The sequence below is a fragment of the Rhopilema esculentum genome, chromosome 10 (genome assembly GCF_057945365.1).
Source record: "Rhopilema esculentum isolate cy_ngs chromosome 10, ASM5794536v1, whole genome shotgun sequence".
Taxonomy (NCBI): Eukaryota; Metazoa; Cnidaria; class Scyphozoa; order Rhizostomeae; family Rhizostomatidae; genus Rhopilema; species Rhopilema esculentum.
The window spans coordinates 4,949,911-4,972,827 of NC_142824.1; the positions used below are offsets into that span (position 1 = coordinate 4,949,911).

General features: G+C 37.5%; 2 protein-coding genes across 3 annotated transcripts in view; both read left to right on the forward strand.

Moving 5' to 3' along the window:
* The window catches only part of LOC135687035 (translation initiation factor IF-2, mitochondrial), a 45,055-nt gene extending 40,343 nt beyond the window's left edge, over nt 1–4,712 (forward strand). For both annotated transcript variants that reach the window (XM_089110653.1, XM_065203473.2), the window contains 4 exons: nt 1,802–1,939; nt 2,839–2,954; nt 3,453–3,645; nt 4,399–4,712. In XM_089110653.1, coding sequence (XP_088966779.1) covers nt 1,802–1,939; nt 2,839–2,954; nt 3,453–3,645; nt 4,399–4,571 — 620 coding nt within the window. In that variant the 3' untranslated portion in view covers nt 4,572–4,712. The remainder of the gene's footprint in view (nt 1–1,801; nt 1,940–2,838; nt 2,955–3,452; nt 3,646–4,398) is intronic.
* A 1,907-nt stretch (nt 4,713–6,619) lies between these two features.
* Nucleotides 6,620–22,917, forward strand: part of LOC135686902 (uncharacterized) — a 156,789-nt gene continuing 140,491 nt past the window's right edge. The window contains exons 1-2 of the mRNA XM_089110652.1: nt 6,620–6,788; nt 12,084–12,156. Of these exons, the coding sequence (XP_088966778.1) occupies nt 6,762–6,788; nt 12,084–12,156 (100 nt within the window). The 5' untranslated portion in view covers nt 6,620–6,761. The remainder of the gene's footprint in view (nt 6,789–12,083; nt 12,157–22,917) is intronic.

Genomic DNA, 22,917 nt, shown 5'->3' on the forward strand with positions numbered 1-22,917 from the left:
CTTTGTTTTAGTTCTTCACTTACTGTTATGAGACCTTTTTCTTTTAACCAATACTTTCTCTGTAGCTGTTCTTGAAATCTTGTCTTAATTGTCTTCCCTTTTCTTAACTCTTCAACTCGGCTTAGATCTTTCCTCAAGTATTTTACTTGCTTCTGCAACCTTCTTTTCTACATAGGTTCTCCTTGCCTCTTCTTTCTAGTGATCTTTACACCTAATCTCTCAGTTGTAACAACTGATGCTGCATATAACAAATCATTGGTCGCAGTGATATTTTCGCTTCTTATTTTACCCAGCAAGTTATTCATCTTTTCAACTTCTATTTTGACAGAACTTTTATTTAGACTTCTCAGAGCAGGTAGCTTTGTCCTTTCAGGTTGGTGTAGCACTTCAAAAAGCCTCTCAGCAATCGCTACTTCCTCGTCTGAAAATTCCTCGTCTGAAAATTCCTCATCGTCAAAATTTCTAGCATCATTTTCAGCTGCTCCTGTCTCATTATTCTGCTGTACATTATCATCATATTCTATTTGTATTTCTTCGCGTCTGTTGTTAGCATCGCTTTCCACACTTTCACCCTGGCTTTCATCGTCACCTCTGTTGCCTTCAATTGTTTTCTGTCTCTTGATCTCCTCCATCTCTAACTCTGTTATCCAACCCTTCAGTCTTATTTGCCTAACTTGGTCTAGCAGTCTTTGCTCTGATACCTGAGCAAGATTTCTACTTCTCCAGATGTTTACCATACGTTTCCGGTAACCCCTCTTATTTGGCTCGCTCGCGACATAGCACTCCATCACTGTTCTGTTATCTTCTCTTGTCCACTGATTTCTAGTTCTACTCCTCACAGTTGATTCCGCAGTAGCATGATATCGACCGAGGCTGGCCTGCGTAGCACCACCACCCCTGCCGGACGCGACAGCTTCACCTGTGGATCCACTCCCGTTGACGTCGTTCTCTATGTTATTTTCAGAATTAATCATCATTTTCTTTTGAAGATGAGGTTGTGGTTTTGCATCACCAACAAAGCAGTATTTTTATCGTGACACCATCACTAGGGGGGTCACCGACCAGGGCTGAAGAGTCCCCCCTACCCATGAGACAGACTAGCCCCCGCCGGACGCCAACCCGGTATTTCACGGCCTCGGGGAGAGCTAACAGGTAATATACCTTGCTCAAGGGTGACCTGGAGGTAGTAGTGGCAAAGGGTAACCTCATTCTCCCACGTCAAAACTCCACTACCGGATGTAGTTTTTTGTCATACCCAGGACATTATTATTATTATTATTATTATTGTTATTATTATTATTATCATTATGGCTAAATAAGTGATTCACAGACACCTGGATGTTAATTGGTCCGGATAATATAGGAGGGAGCAGTCAGCAACAAGCTGACAAAGGTCCCACTCTGTTATCTCAAGTTAATTACATAGACAATGTCTGTAGCAGTGTTGCAAATTACCTGGTAATAGGAGATTTGTGATTTGTAATTGTAGCTTAAGTTGAATTGAAAATGAAATGTTTCCATTATTATTATTTTTATAAATAAGGCTTGTAGGCGAAAATAGTCCATCGTTCCAGTTTCAGTCGCGTATGATTTTTGTTATGCGCCATTATTCTTGAAGATAAAAACAGACTAGGTATCAAACCTAATTCTGATAATGATATAAAATTTTGGCATCTGGCTAGTATAAAACGTTTTACCAAATCGCTATCGCCAGTTGTATTATTCAATTTTTTATGTTTATATATTTTGTGATGCTCATAAATTTTTAGGTAATACAACTAATGCTCATACGTCTTTTTAGCTGACTATGGAGGGTCATTGGAGGCAATTTTGGATATATTGAAAGCATTCAAATCAGAAATGATTGATCTGGAAGTCGTGAGTTCTGGTTTTGGACAGATTACCGAAGGAGACATAAACCTAGCTGATGCTGTCAAAGGTAAGAAAGTGTCATTCACTGTGATGGAGTTAGGCAACATTGCAGGGGTCGACGTGTAATGAAGAGTAAGGTTACAATACGTTTAATCACAATCTTTGCTTACAAAGCAAAGGAAAGATTTGAACGCTGAGAGACATTAGCCTTCTTCATACCGCGTGATCTGGGAGCTAGTCTACCTGCTTGCAAGATGGCAGGTAGAAAATGAAAATCAACAGAACATCTGGAACAGTTATTTGAGCGATTTAAAGCAATTTAATTGACATTGTTCAGGGTTTATCCTTATTTTGTATTTTAGTTAATATTGATAAAACTTCATCTTTGAACCATCAGCATTACGAATTAAACAGTTTTTAAGGCAAAGAGTCGAACAACAGACCTATCGTTTACTGCTAGACCAAGCCGCGAACGGCGAATTTTTACTTCTTTTCGTGGTTTTGTGCTAAAAGGAAACTGGATTGTAATCAAAGTGTGTAATCAAAGAAGAATTGTGATTTTCCCTGCTGTTTATTCTTGATGCATGAAAATTTGATGTTCATAGGAAACCCGTGACCATTCTTGTTTTTAAAGAGATAAACTATAATTCTGTTTGCCGATTATTCCGACAGTATGCCCACCATCTTGAAATTATTATCCCTAGAAAAAGTGGAAGGACGAGGAAGGAATTTTGTCCCTCTTTGTTTTTCTATTTTATTTGGTCCTTTCCTCTTTAAGTTTTTCAAAACTCCAGAAATTTCTCTAATACTTGTGTTACCAGCTAGCTTTGTAACTCTTTTGAGGAGGTCTTTCTTGCTTCTCATGGAGTGTCATTTCCACTGAAGATTGTAATCTATATGCAACTAGAAATACCCCTCTTTTGTTTGTACCATAAGTTCAATTGCTCATCAAGTATTTTTTGTTAGGTATAGTTTATGGATTCAACGTTACTGCCAGTAAAGAGGTAGAGCAGCTTTCTAATCGAGTTGGCATTCCTATCAAGAAGCACAATGTTATTTATAAGCTTGTTGACGACATAAAGGTAAGCTATATCTAGGCCCCTTGTTGTAGAAATCATTCGGTTTGCTTAACATGAATATCTTTCTTGCCAAACTTTCTACTCTTCGGATAAAGTCACAGAAATGACTTTTTAGAATTTTCAAATTTGAACCTGAGCATCATGAAACATCTCTCAGATGTGCAAAATCAGTAGAATTTAATGCAAATTGGCTGAGATGCGGCCAAATGGGTACAGACTATTTCCTAATGGCATTACAGTAATTTAGTCTTTGCTTTAAACTTTTCGAACCAAACCAAAATAGCAGTTATCCATTGGCAAACTTCAAACCTTTAAATGGCCGTATCTAACCAACGTTTTAACACGTTTACCGAATTTGCACTGTTTGTAATCAACAATAATACGTTTTCTCAAAAAAAAATTTGTTTAACAAGTAGCCTAATTCTTTTTTTTTCTTTGTCACAATCTTTTTGTTTTAGTGTTTCTCGTTAAGAATTATATGTACTGTTATGTTTTCTTTAGGAAGAAATTTCTTCGAAGCTTCCAGAACAAACGGTAGAGCACATATTAGGCGAGGCAAACGTATTGCAAGTGTTTGTTTTGACTGGCCAGAAGAAGGCTGCAGTTGCAGGTTGCCGTGTTAAAAAAGGAAGTTTGACTGTGGAAAAAGATGTCGTATGGAGGGTTATTCGTGATGAAGTGGTCTTGCATGAAGGTAAAATAAAATCAGGAAATATTACTTCGTTTTTGTTCTTCTCCATCCACTTTCTCTTTTTTAATGTAAATTGTCTTTTTTAATGAAGGAATGTTCAACTTCGTGATTTCGAGATAAAAATTATCTTGGTGATATTAATGGCCAACTCGAAATTAGGCCCAAAGAGGTGAGCATTCGTGGTAAAGGTGTTTGAATAGTGGCAAAGCCCAATTTATATTTGAAAAAGAGAATTGGGTCATCGATGACAGAAATATACTATCACGGTTTGCCAAACAGTGACGAAACGAGGAGTAGATATAGATAAATAGCCTTTTGAAGAAAGACAAATGAAGGACTGTTTCAAGGTTGATATTTCCATTCATAGCCAGAATATCCGTAATTAGCTAGTAAGGTGGTTTGAACTTTTGTTTAGGCCCATCGTTTGTTTTGTAAATGAATCAGAACTGCAGTGCATCAGCATCTGATTTACTTCAAAAATAAATCAGAACTGGACGGTGCGAAGTTATATGTAGCAATTTTTGCAAAGGTGAACGAGAGTCTGTCTGTTTTTCTAACTACGCTAATGCCCTTGCATTTCCCGATAAATTTATTTCTCACCCGAGCAAACGAAACTTTTCGCAAGCTCAAATGAAGCAAAATCTTCATTTTCTTGGATTGATTTCATTTTTGTCTGTTATGTCCCATTCTTTTTGGGATTTTGCTTTTGTTAAAGAATATTTTGTTAAGACTATCACTATTGTTCTTGATTTCTAGGTCCTCTTGTATCCTTGAAGTACGGGAAGCAAGATATAGCACTGGCAAAGAAAGAAACTGAATGCGGTGTTGTACTGCGAAATTTCACTGACTTTGAAGCTGATGATAAAATTCAATGTATAAAGATAAGTTACGTTAAGCAGCAACTTGATTTTAATAATTTGCAGGATTAGTTATAGTAATTTGGAAGATAATTTTCGTTCAAGGCCTCTTCGTCTGATCATAGTCTGATGCTTGTTTTGTCATTTTACCAGTAAGTGCAATTTCGATAAAATAGCACAACCATTCCTTCACCAATACTGTGCCAAATAGCCCTGGAGAAAGTCGACAAGATTAAACGTGAAACAGATGGCCTACTTTTTGCCCAGTGTCCAGCTAAAGCAAGCAACTCTGCGGGCGTTTTCAGAAACATGTGATTTTTCATGTCATCGTCCCAGCCATTAGAGTCGTTCTGTTTATCTACCCTGCTGCGGAGTTAGCTTTTCACGTTAGCAGTTTTGCATCGCAAGAATACTGACCAATCGCAAACCGTTATTTTGATGTTACTTGACATGTTGGGTATACGCAGTCCTTTTATATGGACACATTACCTTTAAAGAGTCACTGCTAACAATGAGCCATTGCGCTACGTAAGCATCCCATAATGCATTTTCAGACTGTCTAAAATCAATTACTGCCATTGTTTAGACCATCGCCACGCTCGCAAAGGCCCATTGTTAGCAATGAGTCTTTAAGGCAGTAGACAAATCCTAAAGTGGCTTAAGCCAACCACCAATCAACAGCAAGCCAAATGAAAGATCGTTGTCATCATAAAAGTCAATTTTTTAGTTATAAAATATGTTTATCGTTGACATTTGACATCCGCTACTTGATATTCGACATTTGAGTGGTTCTTTTTTCAATTATGTGAGCAACAATTCACAGCAGATTAACAGCAGCAGCAACAATAGACATGGTACTGTAAAAATCAATAATGTACAATCAGAGTAACAAATCAAATTATGGAGTTTCGATTCAGTTTACAGAAGAATTTGTAATTTTTCCTAAATGTTTTTCTTGCAAATTTGGCAACATTTACTACTAAGTTGTCGTGTTTACTTTTTCTCATCTAAGAATCAAATTTATTATTAGATGGATATGGGGTAAAATAATCAGGCGGATGCTGTTTATTGAATCTTTCATTCAAGTGGGGTTGCATTATTGCATGATGCTCATTTCCAGTTTCACGATACTCATAAGAAATCAATAGACGTGGTACTCGCTAAAAGTTCAGATAACCTAAAAACGTATATGAGATAAGATGAAATAGATCGCAACAAGGAGCTCTTTTCATTATTTTAATATGTCAATTAAACAGAAAATAGGTGCCTAATTATTAATCATTTAGGCCCAATCTTTAAAAATTTTTTCGAGCAGTTTCATGTTAAAACATAATTGTGACAAAAAGCATAGAACTTGCGCAAGCGCATTCAACGGAACAAAGCATTCAACGGGCCTAATCTCCAACGGGCTTAATCCCAAATCTCCAATGAGAAAAAGTCTTGCGAAATTTCGCTGCAAAATACTTCACGCGACAAATGCCTTTGAATGCTTTTGTTGACCTCACGACATTGGAATGTAAAGTTTCGAAGCGTGACAAAGAAATACGGAATATGATTGGCTGTTGAAGGATTTCGCCAGCGAAAAGCGAAAAAAGTTAAACTCATTTTAACTTTTTTTCGCAGAGAAATTCTTCGCGAGAAATCCCAGCAAAAGATCACTGCGCTTGCCTAAGACGTATTTCGCGCGAACTTTTTCGCATCTCGCTGATTTTTTTCTCACTGGAGATTGGGTTTTACGCCGGAGCTTGTTGAAGCTCAGTACTCGTTGAGAGTGATCAGAACTATGATTTCTTAATTGTTTGGTCATCTCGGGGCTCAGAATCGTTTAGACGGTTTCTTATGAAGTAATGAGGGCACAATCTAAACACATAACAACTTTTCAACTAGAAATGCAACATAGGCCCTGTCAGTAGAGGCGCCGACAAGCGATGGTGGCCGGCGAGTCCTCTTCCCCTCGTTCCTCTAAACGGTTGACTTATAATTAATTTATTCGAAAGAAATCAAAGAATAGAATACCCCAGCATAAAAAATCTTTGTTTGAAATACTAGAAATGCTAACTCCATGGATACTATTCTAGTCAGCTGAAATCTATTATATTGATTTCAAAAGACTTGGTACGCTTGTGATTTTGCGGTAATGTTCTCGAGAACCATAATTGAGCAGTTGCATTGCGTTACTGGCACATCACACAATTGGAAACATGAACATTGTGATATGATTATTCTGTATCAGTTTTGTCCTTATTCTACGTAGCTTCGTCAATGCAAAGCAAAGGAAGGTATTACAAAGTAAGTTCTTTATCGAAAAGTTTGATTACTGATCTTCAGATATAACGCTCAATCTAAGGCTCAATCTTTTCTTGTACTGCTTCTACTGATAGAAAAGGACAAGAAATATAATATTCTAGCGTCTAGAATAGAAGCGCTTTTATGTTCTTTTTCTAAATTTTGCTTTCAATTTGTAGGTACTCCTTTTCTTGATTACTGAGTAAAGCAGTTGTTAAATATTTATTCTCGAAATCCGTTTTTCCTAACGCATAACTGCAAGAATGCGGCACCCACTGAATGCCCCACCTAAGTTCGTAACTTCCATTCTGACGGGAGTGATTGTAATGACTAGTTGATAACTTGGAATCCAATGAAAGATATAATTCAGCGCTTCGACTTTTCGATTTTTGAAATAAGAATTCTAGAGTTTTTGATAGGCGTCAAAGATCTGCGTTTTTTCTTGACTACGGTAACTAGATTTGTTCACTAAACTAGTCGACCTGAGCAGCAAAACCTCAAAAAAGTGTGCAAGTTTAAGCTATCAAAAGTAGCATTAGGGCATCATTAAATACTCTTTAACAGCTTCAGGAAAATTTATTTTCGCTCCTGTTTGTTCATCCCATTTGGCATTTGTCTATTATACTGACCCTGCGCAAATCAAACCTTGACGTTCAAATGATTGGCTTTAGAATAATATGGCAATGTTGATGATTTTTTTTTTTAATCCTAGTATGTAACGGCTACCCAGTATTGGTAAACTTAATAGACAACACTTAGATCCTTTCATCCTTATTGGTACATAACGAATCGTTTCTCCGTTCTACACATAATGCAAGCCATTTCTTCCTGGCTTCTAAGAATCCATAATGATGTTTGCAATGCTTTCTTGAAGTCTGTAATTTTGGATGATATTTTATACATGATATGCGAATAGATTTAGCTTTGGAACGGACAGCTCACCGTCATCCAATACTGAATGTTGCATCTCAGGATTCCTTCGAGAATGCATCAGCTGAGTTGGCATTTGGATCTGGTGTCCAAGCAATATATTTGTTAAGCCAATAATTCAGTGTAGGCGCGAAATGGTCTATCTCATGTTGGAGTTTAAAACATCGCTCAAATTTCTTGAGACTTGTTGGATTCGTTTTTTATTCCGTATTTCTATTAAATTACACTGGACATAGGATTAGCCGTTTAATTGCAATTTTCAGGAAAGTTTATTGCAGTCAAGTTGCAGACTTGGAACCCCTCCCCATGTCATTGATTTATGCAAATATGTCGGTATGGCTTACTATTACTAACTACGCATAGAGAGAAAAGCAAAATAAACTTTTCTTGAACGAACGGCCCAAAAACTTAAGCACTGGCCAGAGCAGTTGTTAGTTATTATGCTCAATGGGTTCTCAGGTACAATTTGACGACAACATGGGTAAGCCATCCTTTCTTTGGCGACAGGTCGGACAATTTGGCGCAAGGAAAGAAGTTATGGTTATGCAACGGGAAGCTGTTCATAATCCGCTGTTTGAAATGCCGAGCATGACTTCGATCAAAAAACGAAATATCCCTAGAAATGCTAGCTCCATGGTTACAATACTACCCCGCAAAAGTCTTTCATATTTCTTTCAATTGCTGTTAGAAGCTTGGGATTTTCAAATATGTTCTAGAATCAAAATTGAAAGCAATGCCAGTAGGAGCCTCATAACAAGTTACGCTCTGATAGTTTTCTTTGATGCCTTTGCAATGCTGAATTTCATTGAGCAGTTGCATCCAACCAAATCGCGAACACTGTGACATGAACAATATATATATCAGTATTTGACCATTCTTCGTTATCACGTCAAATATTGGTGACTCAAAGTCTTCAGGATCAAACAGTAGGCTCCTAAAGCCTGGTTCCCACTGGGCGTACCCTGGGAACCAGAGCCACATAAATTCGCGACTATCGCTTTTCTGCTTCTATCTGCTACTTCCTAGCTTTACTTTCCTTGGTTCTCCTTCGCAACAGAAAGTAAAGTCTGCACGCAGGCTACTAATTCCGTCCTCGAATTTATCTGGCTTCACGCTAGCGACGGGGCTTCACTATTTGAATGTTCATCGTAGCTTTCGATAATTGTCTAGATAGTTCACAAAAAAATTTTCAAGGCTTTGCATTAGTAAAAAGATTAATTATGGAGCTATAGTCAAGTTTTTCGGCAATTTCATTTTCCATGGACATTGAAACCAGTGAGCTAAGCCTGTTTTGGTCAATGGTAAAGCGAAGATAATATTTTATGAATTTGAGCTTCCTGGACGATATTTCGCCTGATGCAACACTAGAAGGCAAAGTCAGAAATAAACTTAATGCAATGAAAAGATTGGGAAATAAGAGTTTCAAATTCAAATGCTTTAGCTTCTTCACAGATAAAGCTGAACTGAAGGATTTTTTAACTTTGAATTTTAGGGCATCTTCTTTGGCTCTACTAACCGCCAAGAGCCCTAATAACCAGTAAATTCAGTTGTTTAATCAATTCTTCATACTACAGTCCTACTATTATTTGTAGTCACTTGCAGTCTTGGATGCATAAGATAGCAAGAAAAAATGTTAAAATAAAGTTCATGCATAGCTAAAACTAAGCAAAATCCACTCTTTCGGTGTTCTCAAGAAGAAATCGTTATAAAAACTAGAGATTGACTACATGTTTCTAAAGAGTATATATTTTAGGTGTCTTTTCAAGGGGTACTCATCGAGTGTGAAAAGCAGGAGCTGTAGTGGGCCAAATTCTCTTTACGGTTGCCTTCACGTGGCTTTTCATAATTTTTCCTTATAGTTTGATCTAATATAGTTACTTCGTCTTGCATCAAAAACATAATATCTATCAATTTTTAGCATTGTTTATTGGCGCCATATTGAATTAAAAAGTATGGTCAGAAACAATTTTTTTTGACATTATGAGATATCGGTTACTTGATTCTCTCAAGTATACACCAATTCGACTTACGGCCTCGTTTAGGAAATTTCTCCGAACTTCATTATGTACGACCTTTTTATGCTCAGATTTGGCTTTATCATCGTCATTGGCTGGATACAATTTTTTTAGATTATTTGTGCTTGTATTGTGGATTTAATGCAGAAATGAGGCTGTAAGTTGAATTGGTGTGTTACGTGTTTCGTCTAATTTGTTTAAGATAAGAATAACTTCGCGAGAAACATGTCTAGCCTCAGGTTAAAAAAATTAAAAAATGAACAATATCTGTTTAGAGATTTGAAGATTTAGAGGAAAGATTTTATCAGCAAATTATTCCTGCAACTTAAATGGTTCACAAAACTGTTGTTTAGTGGTCATAGAAAAATTCATAGTATAAAGATGTGGAACAATTAATGTAGATAAAAACATTTTTATGATGCCATTTGATGTTCTCGTCTATTTTGTTGAGATAATATAACTATTTGCCAAAACTATTTGCGGTAGATTCTATGCTATTGGCATTTTTACCAACCGTTCAGTTATTTTGTTATTTCATATTTCATACTGGGAACCATAGTTATTTCATATTTCAAAACCAAAAAATCTAAATAGTTATATTTTCTCCCCGAAAGCTTTGATTATTTCATATTTCAATTTCCCTTTATAGGACCTCTTAACTTCATTGCGGCATTTGGTTGACCTAGGACCCTAAAGTACTAAAATAAAAAAGGCCCTTGACACCATAATGATGTGGGTAGAGCGGAAGAACGCCGTAGTTGGCACAAAAGCGCATTTGACAGTTGATATGTCCTCTTGGTGCGATGATGACAGTCAACTGCGATCAACTATTGTCTTATCGTGGTGAAGACCCTTCTGGTGTTAAAGGTCCTTTTTGATGTTAGTACTTAAGGGTCCTGGGTCTTAGGGTCTTAGGGTCTGGTTTTTACGGTATGCCCAAGTAAATCGTGACTCAAGAATGTTGAGGTATACAATCCTCTTGTATCACGACTTAAACCCTTTGAATAAAGTCACCGCAATATGGACGGAAGCGACGAAGTAATAAAACTAATTGCAAAAAGGGCAGAAGTGTTTGATTTAAGTAATATACACCCAAAAAATAGACAGGAGAGCGTCAGCTAGACCAATCAAGCTAAAATATACCATTTCCCCCCATCATAAGACTTGTGATTTGGGCAAGTGTTTTGTCATGTGCTATTCGTCCTGAATGGAAACTAAACTGCCATCTTTCCAAGTCTTTCAGAATTTTCCTCGGTGTGTTGCGTGCTTCTGCCCAAAAACAAACAAAGCGCATTCCTTCGAAGGTTTAATTGAACAATAGAAGAAGTGATGCAAAGAGACGATGAATATCAAAACTTACAGCTTCGGGCTTCTTTACAGCCCAGTTTACGAACTTTTTTTCCATGAAAGTGGTAAATTACTGGAGCCGCCAGACCTGTGCCATCTTCATGATTCAACCTCTTTCTAATTCTTGGTGTCTAAGTTCGACCCGATAGCCACTAATTTCCGATATTACACCCAGAAGTGGCCCAAGAAATCTTTTAACAGAGGGGTTGGAGCTTCCTGCAGGGGAGCTAAAATGACCAATATATACCGTTTCTCTTATGTTATTTTATCAAATTTGCTCCGACAATAACCTAAAATTTCTTCTGATGGATGCTAGATGCTTCCGAAGGAGGCACTGTAGCCCCCCCCCTAGCCCTCCCCTGGCGCCACCACTGATTACACCTTTAAAATACAAAACTTGGGTCTATTTTCAAATTTGGGACTTACATTGCAAAACTTTCCAAAAGGCGGGCACTTCCAATTAGTGGACACCTTGCTCTTGCCCCGACAGTGTCCGCTAATTTGAGAGAATTCTGTACAAAATATCGCGTGCGAATTTCAAATTGGAGTTGAAGTGGGAATGGGTCTTTAGGTGACAAATTTTCAGCGTGCAGTGAGGTTCTAAAGGTTCTTGCGCAACCGGTATGCTTAGGAAATTTCTTGTGTTTTGTATTTTTATGCAGTACAAAAAGATAAAATAAGAGAACTAGGATAGTCTAACTAAAATCCCTCGATTTACCTCTCTTTTTGCAGCTCAATTCTCGGTGAAACGGGTTCTGTTGTCCGAATGCCAGGTATCCTAATGAACGGCATTGATGAATGAATGCTCATAAGAAGTCAGGCATTCCAATTCAAACTTTTGATGTCTATTGACAAACTCTTGCCTGAAAAATACAAGCTCAATCACCTTCAGGTCCACTAAATCATATAAAATCATGTATACAATTATTTTTACAGTTAATGTTGACAATATACATTAATCGATATTCAGCCAAGATTATCAATAAATCGTTTCCCTCTTTTTCAGATGAACAAACTTGAGATAGTCTGGCTGCCTGTCTTATATCTTCTTCTTTTGCTGTGCGAAAATCCTGCTGAAGGTATGTTACAATTGTATGCTTAAAACTCGTTGCAAACGTGCTAGTTTCAAACGAATAACCAGCATTTTAATTACTGTAGCAACACAGTCGTTGAGTAAAAAAGGTTTCCATACCATACAATAACGCCATAGACCCCTAGGCTAGTGGACAGTTTTGCATCTGTGTGATGTCCATAAACTTGTGCAGATAAAACACCGGGAAATATCAAACTTCCCAACATGGTTCGTCAGTTAAATCAAAAAGAAGTATAAGTCCGTGATCTAGCAAGTTTGTCTTTTAAAATTGATTAGCTTAATGCCAAAGCTTTTCCCTTTTATGTCACAAAAATTTTAATTTTTGAGTAATCTAAGGATTTAAACAATCCGTGCAAGGAAAAGGAAAACATTTGAAAATAGCTTACTATTTGGAAAATCAGAAACATAGCTTACTAAAGTGTCTATCTCCCGACACCTAAAGAGTATAAACGTTGGGTAATAGCATTAATGTCACTTAGAAAAGACGCTTGCTTGTTATCACAATAGTTTGAAAACAATGAAATGAAAAGTAGCGAATTCTGGATTAACTCAATTCTTTTTGTTGCACCTATTTCCTTCAAATAACGTCCAATTCTACCTGTTACTGTGCCAAGTGCACCAATGACTATTGAGATGACCTTGGTAGATACATTCCAATTCTTTTTTATTTCGCTGGCTAGATCTTGGTGTTTTATGATCTTTTCCTGCTCTTTGTTTCTTATATTCACATCTACTATTGTAATTTATGGCCTTCTTGCATCTTCTTCGTGATCCGTCTGTACTGTAAAATCTCATAATACTTTGAAGCATTCATTTTTAGCAACGCTCTCAGGTTGATGTTTGTACCACTTGCTACTGATTTCAAATCCCCGCTAACGTAAAATATCTCAATGGACTGCTTTAGCTACGCAGTAGTGTCGGCGCTCGTATTCTTATTGTGCAATATTGGTACATCCACTTACAAAGTAATATATTGTTTCATCTTTTTCATAGCATGTATTGCATTCGGCATCTTCCCTGCTACTATCTATTCTTGCTTTTATGGCATTTGTCCCGAGAGACTGCAACTGTGCAACTATTATCATTACTTCGGTTTCTTTCTTTAATTCTTCCTTCTGAATCCACATCCATAATTCCTTTGTTGCTACATCTTTTGTTTTTCTGAAATGCTGTTCGTGAAGCTCCTTTTTCCAGATACTTTTTTGTTTTTCTTCTTTTCGTCTATTCTAAAAAATTTACGCAATTCCTACCTCTTCTGCTACATTTCCTCTTTCTACAGATATCAGTCTCTCTTTGCATTGCACGAGAGGCGACGTCTTGAGAAGTCACCTTCTTTATTTCAGCTTCACCTTTCTTGATGTTAGTTCGGTTTTCCAGGTTTTCATGCTTTGATCTAACAGACCAACTACATTACGAAACCGACCAAGGCCAAAGTGTCCCCGTATCCATGAGACAGACTGCCCAACACCGGACGCCAACCCGGTATTTCTTGGTCTCTGGGGTGAGCTAACAGGCTCAAGGGTGACCTGGGGGTATTCGTGGCAAAGCGTAGCGTAACCCACGTCGAAACTCCTCAACCCGATGCAGTTTAAAGTCATGCCCAGGAGGATAGTTGTTATTATCATTATTATTCTTATCACAATAAAAGTACCAGCAGTAGCACAAATATACAATATAATATGTATCTATATAGAGACACGCAAAAAGCATTAAAAGCTGTCCAGCAAGAACATAAAGATCGTCTGCAAAACATCCTAATTTTCCAAGGATTTTTATTATCACATACCGTATTTCCTCTAATGAATGCCACCATCTGATAAACGCCGCCCTCTATTGAACGCCGCATCGTGAAAAGCGGCGTTCAATAAAAAAAACACCAAACACGAAGTAAGGAATCGTTTTAACGCTCACTATTCGAATACGATGAAAGTTTTTATCGCATAGAGATGAGGAATCTGACGGAAACAGGGATATTGACATTCCTTGACTTGACTTGACATTCTATTTATCTTTTTTCATCGCATTTTTCAAACTTTTCATTTTGTATTCATCCGTGCAGTCTTTCCAGGCTTAATTTTACTTTTCAGCTAAATCTGTAATACACATCCTTGGTTCTCCGCGAACCTAACTTTATCGACGAGGCACAGCAGTCTCTCTCAAGTACTGTCTATCCTAAACGTAAAGCAACGAAGCCCAGTGCAGTCTTTTATAAACACTGCCTGTCCTGAATAAACCTAAATTACACTATAATATCGACGAGCTACAAGAGTTTTCTCAAGCCTCTTGAGCTGAGCAGTTAAGCCTGGTTTCCACTAGGCGATTATCGCGATAAAGGCGACAACTTCAACAGACTTTTCGCTTTTATCGCGACAATCGTCATAATCGGCCAGTGGAAACATGAAATCTTTATAAATTTAATCGCGATTTTCGCGTTTGTCGTCCTTATCGTGATAATCGTGGCGCGATAATCACGATTAAATCATGTTTCCACTGGACGATTGTCGCGATAAAAGCGAAAAGTCATTTGAATTTGTCGCTTTTATCGCGATAATCGCCCAGTGGAAACCAGGCTTTAGCATCCTTAAGTTGTCATAGCCTAAATTATTACAAGTGCATCTTCGCATATCTCTCTGTATCTGTGCCTGCTCGGGTCTCTATGTATCTCCTTGAAGCTAACTTGCCAACTTACATGTATACGTTAACCTTCATCCTGTTGTTGCCACAGCGGCATCTTATGTAATACAATAGTATCTTCTGTTAATACAATAACGGGAAGTAAGCTAATACATCAATGCAAATAGGCATAATACAACTGTCTAATTATCCGAGAGTGGTTCTTTCCTAACGCGTACATTAACAAAGATGCGATTACATGTGTGGGGCAACATTACAAAGAAATACTGATAAACAATTGTGACTAATACGAGGAAATAGAATGAATGGAATTGGTGAAAGTCTTAACACGAGATTTGCATGGACAGACAAATAGCAGTATTACAGTTTGTAATAAACTCGCGGCATTCTTTAGAGAAAATACGGTATTTTTAACCCGGATCCTCCACAAATAGACAAACTATGTCTATGGTCCAAGGTGCAAAGTAGCGTGCCTCGGGTTTTTTTCAATTGCACCATGAGGTACCTTAAACAATACCGTTGCCACTTAGAAAAACTTGAAAACATGGAACTTGAGCAAGACCTTTGACTGTTCTTTCTGTTTTCTACCAGAAACCCTCCTTCGCGTTGTTGCAGGCTGCAAAACATATCTAGAATTCTAGCATACTGATCTCCGCCAATTTTGTTTCGATCTCTATGCATAGGAACTTGGTATTCGTTCATAAGAAAGTGGTACGGATCGGACCAGGCACGTAAATACTGGGGGGTGTGGGGGGGTGTGACATGGGGGGGTGGGGGGGGTGTGACACCCCCAATCTTTCATCCAGTCGGAAAATTTGAGGACAGTCGGAAAATTTAAAGCTGTTGGTAGAAATCGGAAAAAATTTGAAACATTTGTGAAAATTGAAGTTTTGACTCAAATGACCTTGTGAACTGTAGCTCAAAGAGAAACATAAGAAAGGTATAAGTTCAAAAGAAAATAGTTGTTTGGTAAAAGGCAATCCTAAAAAGAATGAGAGGCGACGCAATAGAGAAAAAACGAAGTTTTGTACGAAAATGCAAGTATTTTCAACTACATTCGTCGTAATGGGGATAGTGCGATAATCATTCCATCAAATTGCTTAAAAACGGGATACTAACTAGAATTTTTTAAATAATATTCTTTAAATAACAAAAGAGTGCCCCATAAGATAAAAGGCATAAGACTTCGTGAATTGTTTTAGTGCGTTTTTCGAAAGATGGTTCTTTGATCTAATAATTCTATCAACTCGAGCCCCCCCCCCCCACTTTGAATTTCTTAGCGCCGCCCCTTTGAAAGACTAAACGACCTCATGATTCTTACTTGCGAGAAAGAAATTTTTGGACAACGTAAATTTAGATAAGATAGTGGAACCATGGGCAAGTCCTAGAAGGAGAAAACTTAACACCTGATTTTTGGACTACGTATGTTTTAATGCACTAATTAAACTAACAGTCTTTATGCTCGATCTTCTAAATTTACGAAATCTAGAAACTTTATCATACAGCTGAATAATTTTTTACGAGACAGTTTATAAGGTTTCGTTGGTAAAAAACTATCAAATTTTAGGCCCTCATACAAAATTAGAATTGACCTTTGTCAGTCGGAAATTTTGAGCCCTTCACCCCCCTAAAAATATTTGCCAATTTACGTCCCTGGATCGGACCTTCCGTTCACACGGGAACGCTCGAGATCGATCCGCTATCCGTGTTGATTTCAGCTCGCTTTTGAGAGCACTCTACGTTTTGATCCCAGCTCGTATAAACGTTCGCAATATGTGGGATCGATCCCAAATCGGCACGGATGGGAAACGAGGCTAATGAATTCTCCAATTTGAGGTGCTTTGGGCACGGGGCTTCGACCTTTGGTCAGGTCTTGCTCGCCCTCTTCGCCCATATGATGGAATCTACAAACTTCAATTGATATCAGTAACAATTTTTCTATTATTTCACGAGTTTATAGATAAATTTAGCGAACAGGCTCCGACCTGTGTTTTTATTCCAGCGTGATATTAAGGAGTAGGGTCCATTTTATTCAGCGCTTCAAATAAAGATGTTGTTGTTTGAAGCCATTTTCTTCTCAGCCTTCCTATAAATTTGGCAGTATTCTCTTTTTCTTGCTAAAAACATAAGCAAAAACACGCGCCTCCCTCTCAAAAGGGCCTGGATCCCAAACTGGATCCAATGGATTGATCCCGTTCCTCCACTGTAAACGGGGTCTAAGAGTCTGACTTTGTCTCCTTTTGATAAGATTGATGTTTTGCGGAAAACTGGGGGGCCGTGGTCCCAAGACCCCCCTTCGTCAGACACCCTTTACAGATAGAGGAATATGTAAATTCCACTGTTTGTGAAGTCTGCACGCAGGCTATCGATGATGACGAGCCCTGAATCTGCGTCGTTTAGGAGGTAATAGAGAGTTTTGATTTTGGCGCCATTCTACGTCCCCGTCATAAAATCGGAATCTCATTTTTTCACATGTGCAGGAGGACGGAACGGCCGCGCTATTTCCAGGCCTCGCAAACGTCCCGTCGTAGCTGCGTCGGCGATCGGAAACTCTCTAATCCAGGAATGCCGGTGTCATATGCGTTTTGGTACCCTATGCAAAATTGTAACATTGTGAAACGCAATGTGTTTCAAATCAAGTGATTTCATCGTAGTTCGATATTATGACACATTATAATTAACAAATAGAACACAATGCTCTTTTTGTTCAAAATTTCACACTTTTTAATCAAGAAAACTTTGGAGTCGCCATTAATATTGTACTTTTTTGCATAAACTTAACAAGGGAAATCACAGCACCGCTTCTTGTTAGTACCCCCTTGTTAGAAATAGTTCGATTGTTCTTTACATTCTGAACATTATGAATCAGAACATTTGTGTTCCCAGACCAGGTCGCATGCTAAATTCCACCATTTGTTTCAGTTCCCTGTTTTTTAAAAGATTGGGTACGTTTTTGTATAAGCAAAATTGTTATGGGTTCAGGGCCGTAAATCCCGGGGGGGGACGGGGGGGACTGGACCCCCCCAAAAATCTGGAGCAAAACGATTTTTTTGGAGAAATTACCATCATTTTCCTTGAAAGAAAGAAATCCCTGGTAGCCGGGTTAGAACCAAACTACGTTTTTCTGTGTTATTGCAACAAACCTCAGGCAATAAGGTTGTTTTTGTAAGCAGAGTGGTTTTTATAATTTTTACAAGATAAAAACTTACCGTTTTTTACCGTTTTATTTTTGAAAACAAAGTACAAAATAAAAAGAGAGCAATCTGTCATTTTATTTGACCTATTTACTAACTTATTTACGTGCATTTCTATTATTTGTCTATTATTTGCTCTTAAACAGTAAATCACTTTTTGTATCATTAAAATGTATTCATTTTTGATCTGTAAACATGGCCTACTGAAAGCACTCAAAATAAGGAAGACGCACATTTCTGTTCAGAAAGTAAATTTCTACCAATCAATACAACAGCGTCCCACATTTCCCCAAAGTCTGTCACTAAGATTTAAGCATGATTCTTCCCCTCCAAAATTTCACCCAATAAACAATAATCTGTGTTCTTCTGAAAAACGCCGAACTTTCTAATCTGAGCGATTCTAGTTTTTTATTAAATTTAGTCTGGGGGAGGCCTTTCTAGAAGATAAAATTTCAAAAATTTTCTTCCGCGTCGGACCCAACCATGGTGGGTCCCACTACGACAGTTAACTTGATTCTTAGCTCCCAAGGCTCAATTTCTTGGGGCCATCTCTGAAAAATGTTATCCATCCAATTATCAACACAAGTCAATGTACTAAGGAATATCTGTAAATACCTTCTATAGAGCAGAAAGTCTTGAAAAAATCCAAAAATATTGACTTTTGTTTTTAAAGTAATTTGCCCCTCAACTGTTTCCATAAAGCATAACACATACCCTTGTGGTGCCATGACCCACTGCATACTTTATATTCATTCGCTCTGCTGACCCCCCCAATTCACATGACAGATTTACGGCCCTGTATGGGTTTCTGTACCAGGACCGTTTTGCATGCGAAATTCCAAGTTCGTTTTGGTACCCTATTGTTTAAGTGCTTGGGTACGTTTTTGTATAAACAAAATTGCCATGCGTTTGTGTACCTGAACCGTTTTGCATGCTAAATTCCACCATTCGTTTTGGTACCCTATTGTTTAAGTGCTTGGGTACGATTTTGCATAACCAAAATTGCCATGCGTTTGAGTACCCGGACCGAAACGCAAATGCATAAGGTTACCGAAACGCATATGACACCGGAACGACCAAGGGCAAGAGGGCTAGCCTGCCTGCAGACTCTTAAATTGAATTGCAAATGTTTATCCTCCTCCTCCTGGATAAACATTTGCAAGTCAATTCAAGAGTCTGCAGGCAGGCTACAAGAGGACAGGCTTGTGTAAAAGGGCATTTGCAAATAATTCTTTCGTAGCTGTCTTTTTGTTTCAATCTTCTTGTATCTTGAAAATCGGCTAATTTTTAGCATAACAATTTCCTTCACAAGTTTTGGGAAATGTCGTCATGAATAAGTCAGTGCAGTCAGATATACATATGATTTTTTTATAATTGCAAGCGCTCGATGTCAAGGGCACTTCTATGAAAAGGGCACTTTGGCATCCTTTGCCCCTCCGATCCAAGCGCAACAGGGATGGTTGACCCCATGCGCCCCCTCTCTACTCAGTTTAGATGTATGATGATTACTCTAAGGTCCTTAATAGAAGGGGGGACGCTTATTACTTTTTTGATTTTTTTCTGACCCCCCCGAAGCTTATTTGGGCCCCCCCGTTTATTAATTTTTATACGCAGTCATTCATATCCCTTATTTCATTTGTCCTTTGATCTTGCAGGTGTTAAATTTCTGTAAAGTTTCTCTTAAATGAAGAGGTTGAATTATACAAAAGTTTTAACATAGAAAAGTGATGACATCCTAAAAAAATTACATAGGCCTGACTGATGTACACAATGATAATTAGCCTGCTCATTTTAGTAATACAACAATACATTATTACATGGTGATAATTGTCATTTTGCTATCGATTGTATTCAGAAGAAAATCTCTTTGACCCCAAAAAAGAATCATAGCGTGATTTTTCAGATTTTTCACATTTCCGACCCCCACTTACTAAGACCCACCCCCCGCTAATTTATTTTCCGAAAAATTTCTGACCCCCCCCCCAACTATCAAGACCTCCCCTTCTATTAAGGACCTTAGAGTATACTGTGGTGTGGCCACGAGGCTCTGTACTGGCTGTGCAGAAAGGCGCGAATTAATCGCAGCGTAGTGAACGCAGATGTATGTATACAAAGACTGTGAGTCTTGTTTATTATGTGCTTTATTAGTGCTGATGAACGAATTTTGCTAGCTTGTTTCGTTTCTATTTAGTGTGTCTGTATATGTGTAGTGAAACCTTCCTTAGCCTAACCTCGATGCAGCACTCTTATTCGTATCAAGTTTATGTTCCAAAAATAATCATATCACGCGAAATGTAATTACTCCAGTTAACTGCACTGCAGTCTTCAGTATAGTAACCACCATTCAGCCCATTCTAAAATACAATCCTGTTAATTTCGGTGCAAATGACCTAGCATTTGGTTTAATAACATTTGATAAAGAATTGATCAGGTAAAATGTTAGGCCGTCGAATGTTGTGACAAAACTTGGCTTGGCTAATATACTGTATGCTTGTGTCAATAACAATTGTAAAATGCTTTGCTATTTACAGTAGCTAACATGAATCAAATAATGGGGGAACATTTTGAAAAAAGGGCGTTTCCCTGCATTTGCGAGTGTTTGAAGGGCGTGGTTCAAAAAAAGACCCACCACTTCTGCAGCCCTGGGTATGCCACTGCCTGGCACAGAGCAATTTTGCATAGATATAGCTTACCACGGATAAATTGGGCGTAGGAACGACGTAACTTCTCCCTGTTTCGGAAATCTAGCATACTGTAACTCCCGCAACATCTTCCCCTATCCTCCAGTGTCCAGAACTGCACAGAAAGTGAATTTGAAAATCAATCTGAAATTAATCTGAAAATCACTGAGCTTTGTAAAATTTGTCATTTAGTCAGCATAGTACAATTCAATGAGACACTTATTGATGCACTCATTTTTTATTATTAGAAACAAAAGTTGATGTTGAGCACTCCAGTTTCTTAATGTTCTTGAAATTTCAATACTTATTGTTTCTTACGAGTTTTTCAATTATGATGCCAGGAATGATGTTATGAAATGTTTGTGGCCTTTTTTATCTCGTAAAGAGATTCGCTTTCATTCTAATGCTGTATTTAGATGTGGGAAGTATATTTTTATCCGTTGTGTCTTAAGTTCTAGGCCAACATAGCAATCATGTCCTTGGATTTTACATAATTTCTTTGTTCTCAGTTTTATCCCGATTTAATAGTTTCTTACTTTTTTTGCTTTGAGTACTGAAGTTTCTAATTTTTTTCTTACTGTCCAGTACTCGTTTCTAGCCAGTTTCTTAAAAGCAAAGTGTATAGTATATATCGCTGGAATAAAAGGGGGCCTCCTTCTCACTTGTTTACCTGCTTTGAAGAATCCTGCTAAAGAATCGTGCTTTGACTTGTCAATTTAGTCATGTTATTCTTATTGCTTTGTTCTTTTATTTTATTTATTTGGCTATTTACTTATTTATTTACTCATGATTTATACAAATAGTTTTTGCATTGTAACAGAATCTGAATGAAGTCAAAATCAAATAAAATTGAATCAAGTCAAGTCAAGTCTAGTCAAGTCTTTAAAGATAATGTGATCATATAAAAGGACTTAGTATACCCAACTTGTGAAGTGACATCAAAATAACGGCTTGGAATTGGTATTTTTACGATTCAAAACTGCTCACATGAAAAGCTAACCTCACAGCAGGGTAGATTAACAGAACGAATGAAAGGACTTGGGCAATGACATGAAAAATCACATGTTTCTGTAAACCCTGCAGAGTTGCTTGCTTTAGCTGGACACATTATCTTATACAAACCCAAAGTGAAATATATCTGCCCCCCTGCAAAAAAGAATTTCAGTTTTCCAAAGTTTGCCTTAAATTATCACTTTTTTATTAATTCTTTTACTATTTAAAGTTGGCGGCTTAAAGTTTTTCACCAGATGGTCTTAGTGTCTCTCATAATTTTCCCCTATAAATCTGACTGTATCAATTCCAAGGCAAGTTGTTTTTGCCTTTGGTAGCTGTAGGCTATCTGAACACCTAAAATTATAAAGGTGTTTGAAAATTTTCTTCATGAAATAAGGATTTAAATTCTGTTTTGTTTTGTATATTTTTACCATAATGAACTGTAGGTTCCTCTGAGGAATGGTTACAGAATTACAGCTTTCAAATATTTTTTCAAAACTAAAGACAACATCCTGATATGCAATTCTTAATGCTATTTAATGATTTCTATTTATTTTATTGATCACATTTCTATTGTGAAACATCAAAATCAACAGTCAATAGCTAAACTGGGACATAAGGAATGTTTTCATCAACAGTTTTAGCTGCTCCAGCTTCATGAGAACTGAGATAGGAGTTAGAAGCTTTTAACTAGTGAATTTGGACATGTTTTATGGTTTTACAGAGAATTTGGACATGTTTTGAAGCTCAGTTTCTTGTCAAGACTGATGCCTTGTACTTTCTTCTTTATACCTTCACCAATATGTATATTAACTCTTTCCCTGTTCACCCCAATCAGAATAAGGTGACATCTATCTTCATTTAGTTTCATATAGTTCTTAGGGAACCACGTTGTTGGTAGATTTGCATCTCTTTCTAATCTTTGTATAGTATTTTCTACCTTAGAGTTGCAAGTGTATAAAGTAGTGATGTCTGTGTAATTGCATAATTAGTTTCCATTCATCAGAAGAAACATATAATTGATATAGATATAAAAAGGGGACCTAATACTGAGCACACCTAAGGTTGTCTCTTTTCATGTACTAAAGAACCATTGACTTTTACTCTTTGTCTTCTCTTCGTAAAATAGCAATGAATTAGTTTGAGGGCAGTTCTGCTAAAACCATAAGCCTTCAGTTTTGCCAACAGTAGCTCATGATTTAGGCAGTCAAAGGCTTTGGAGAGATCCATCAGAAGTGCTCTCGC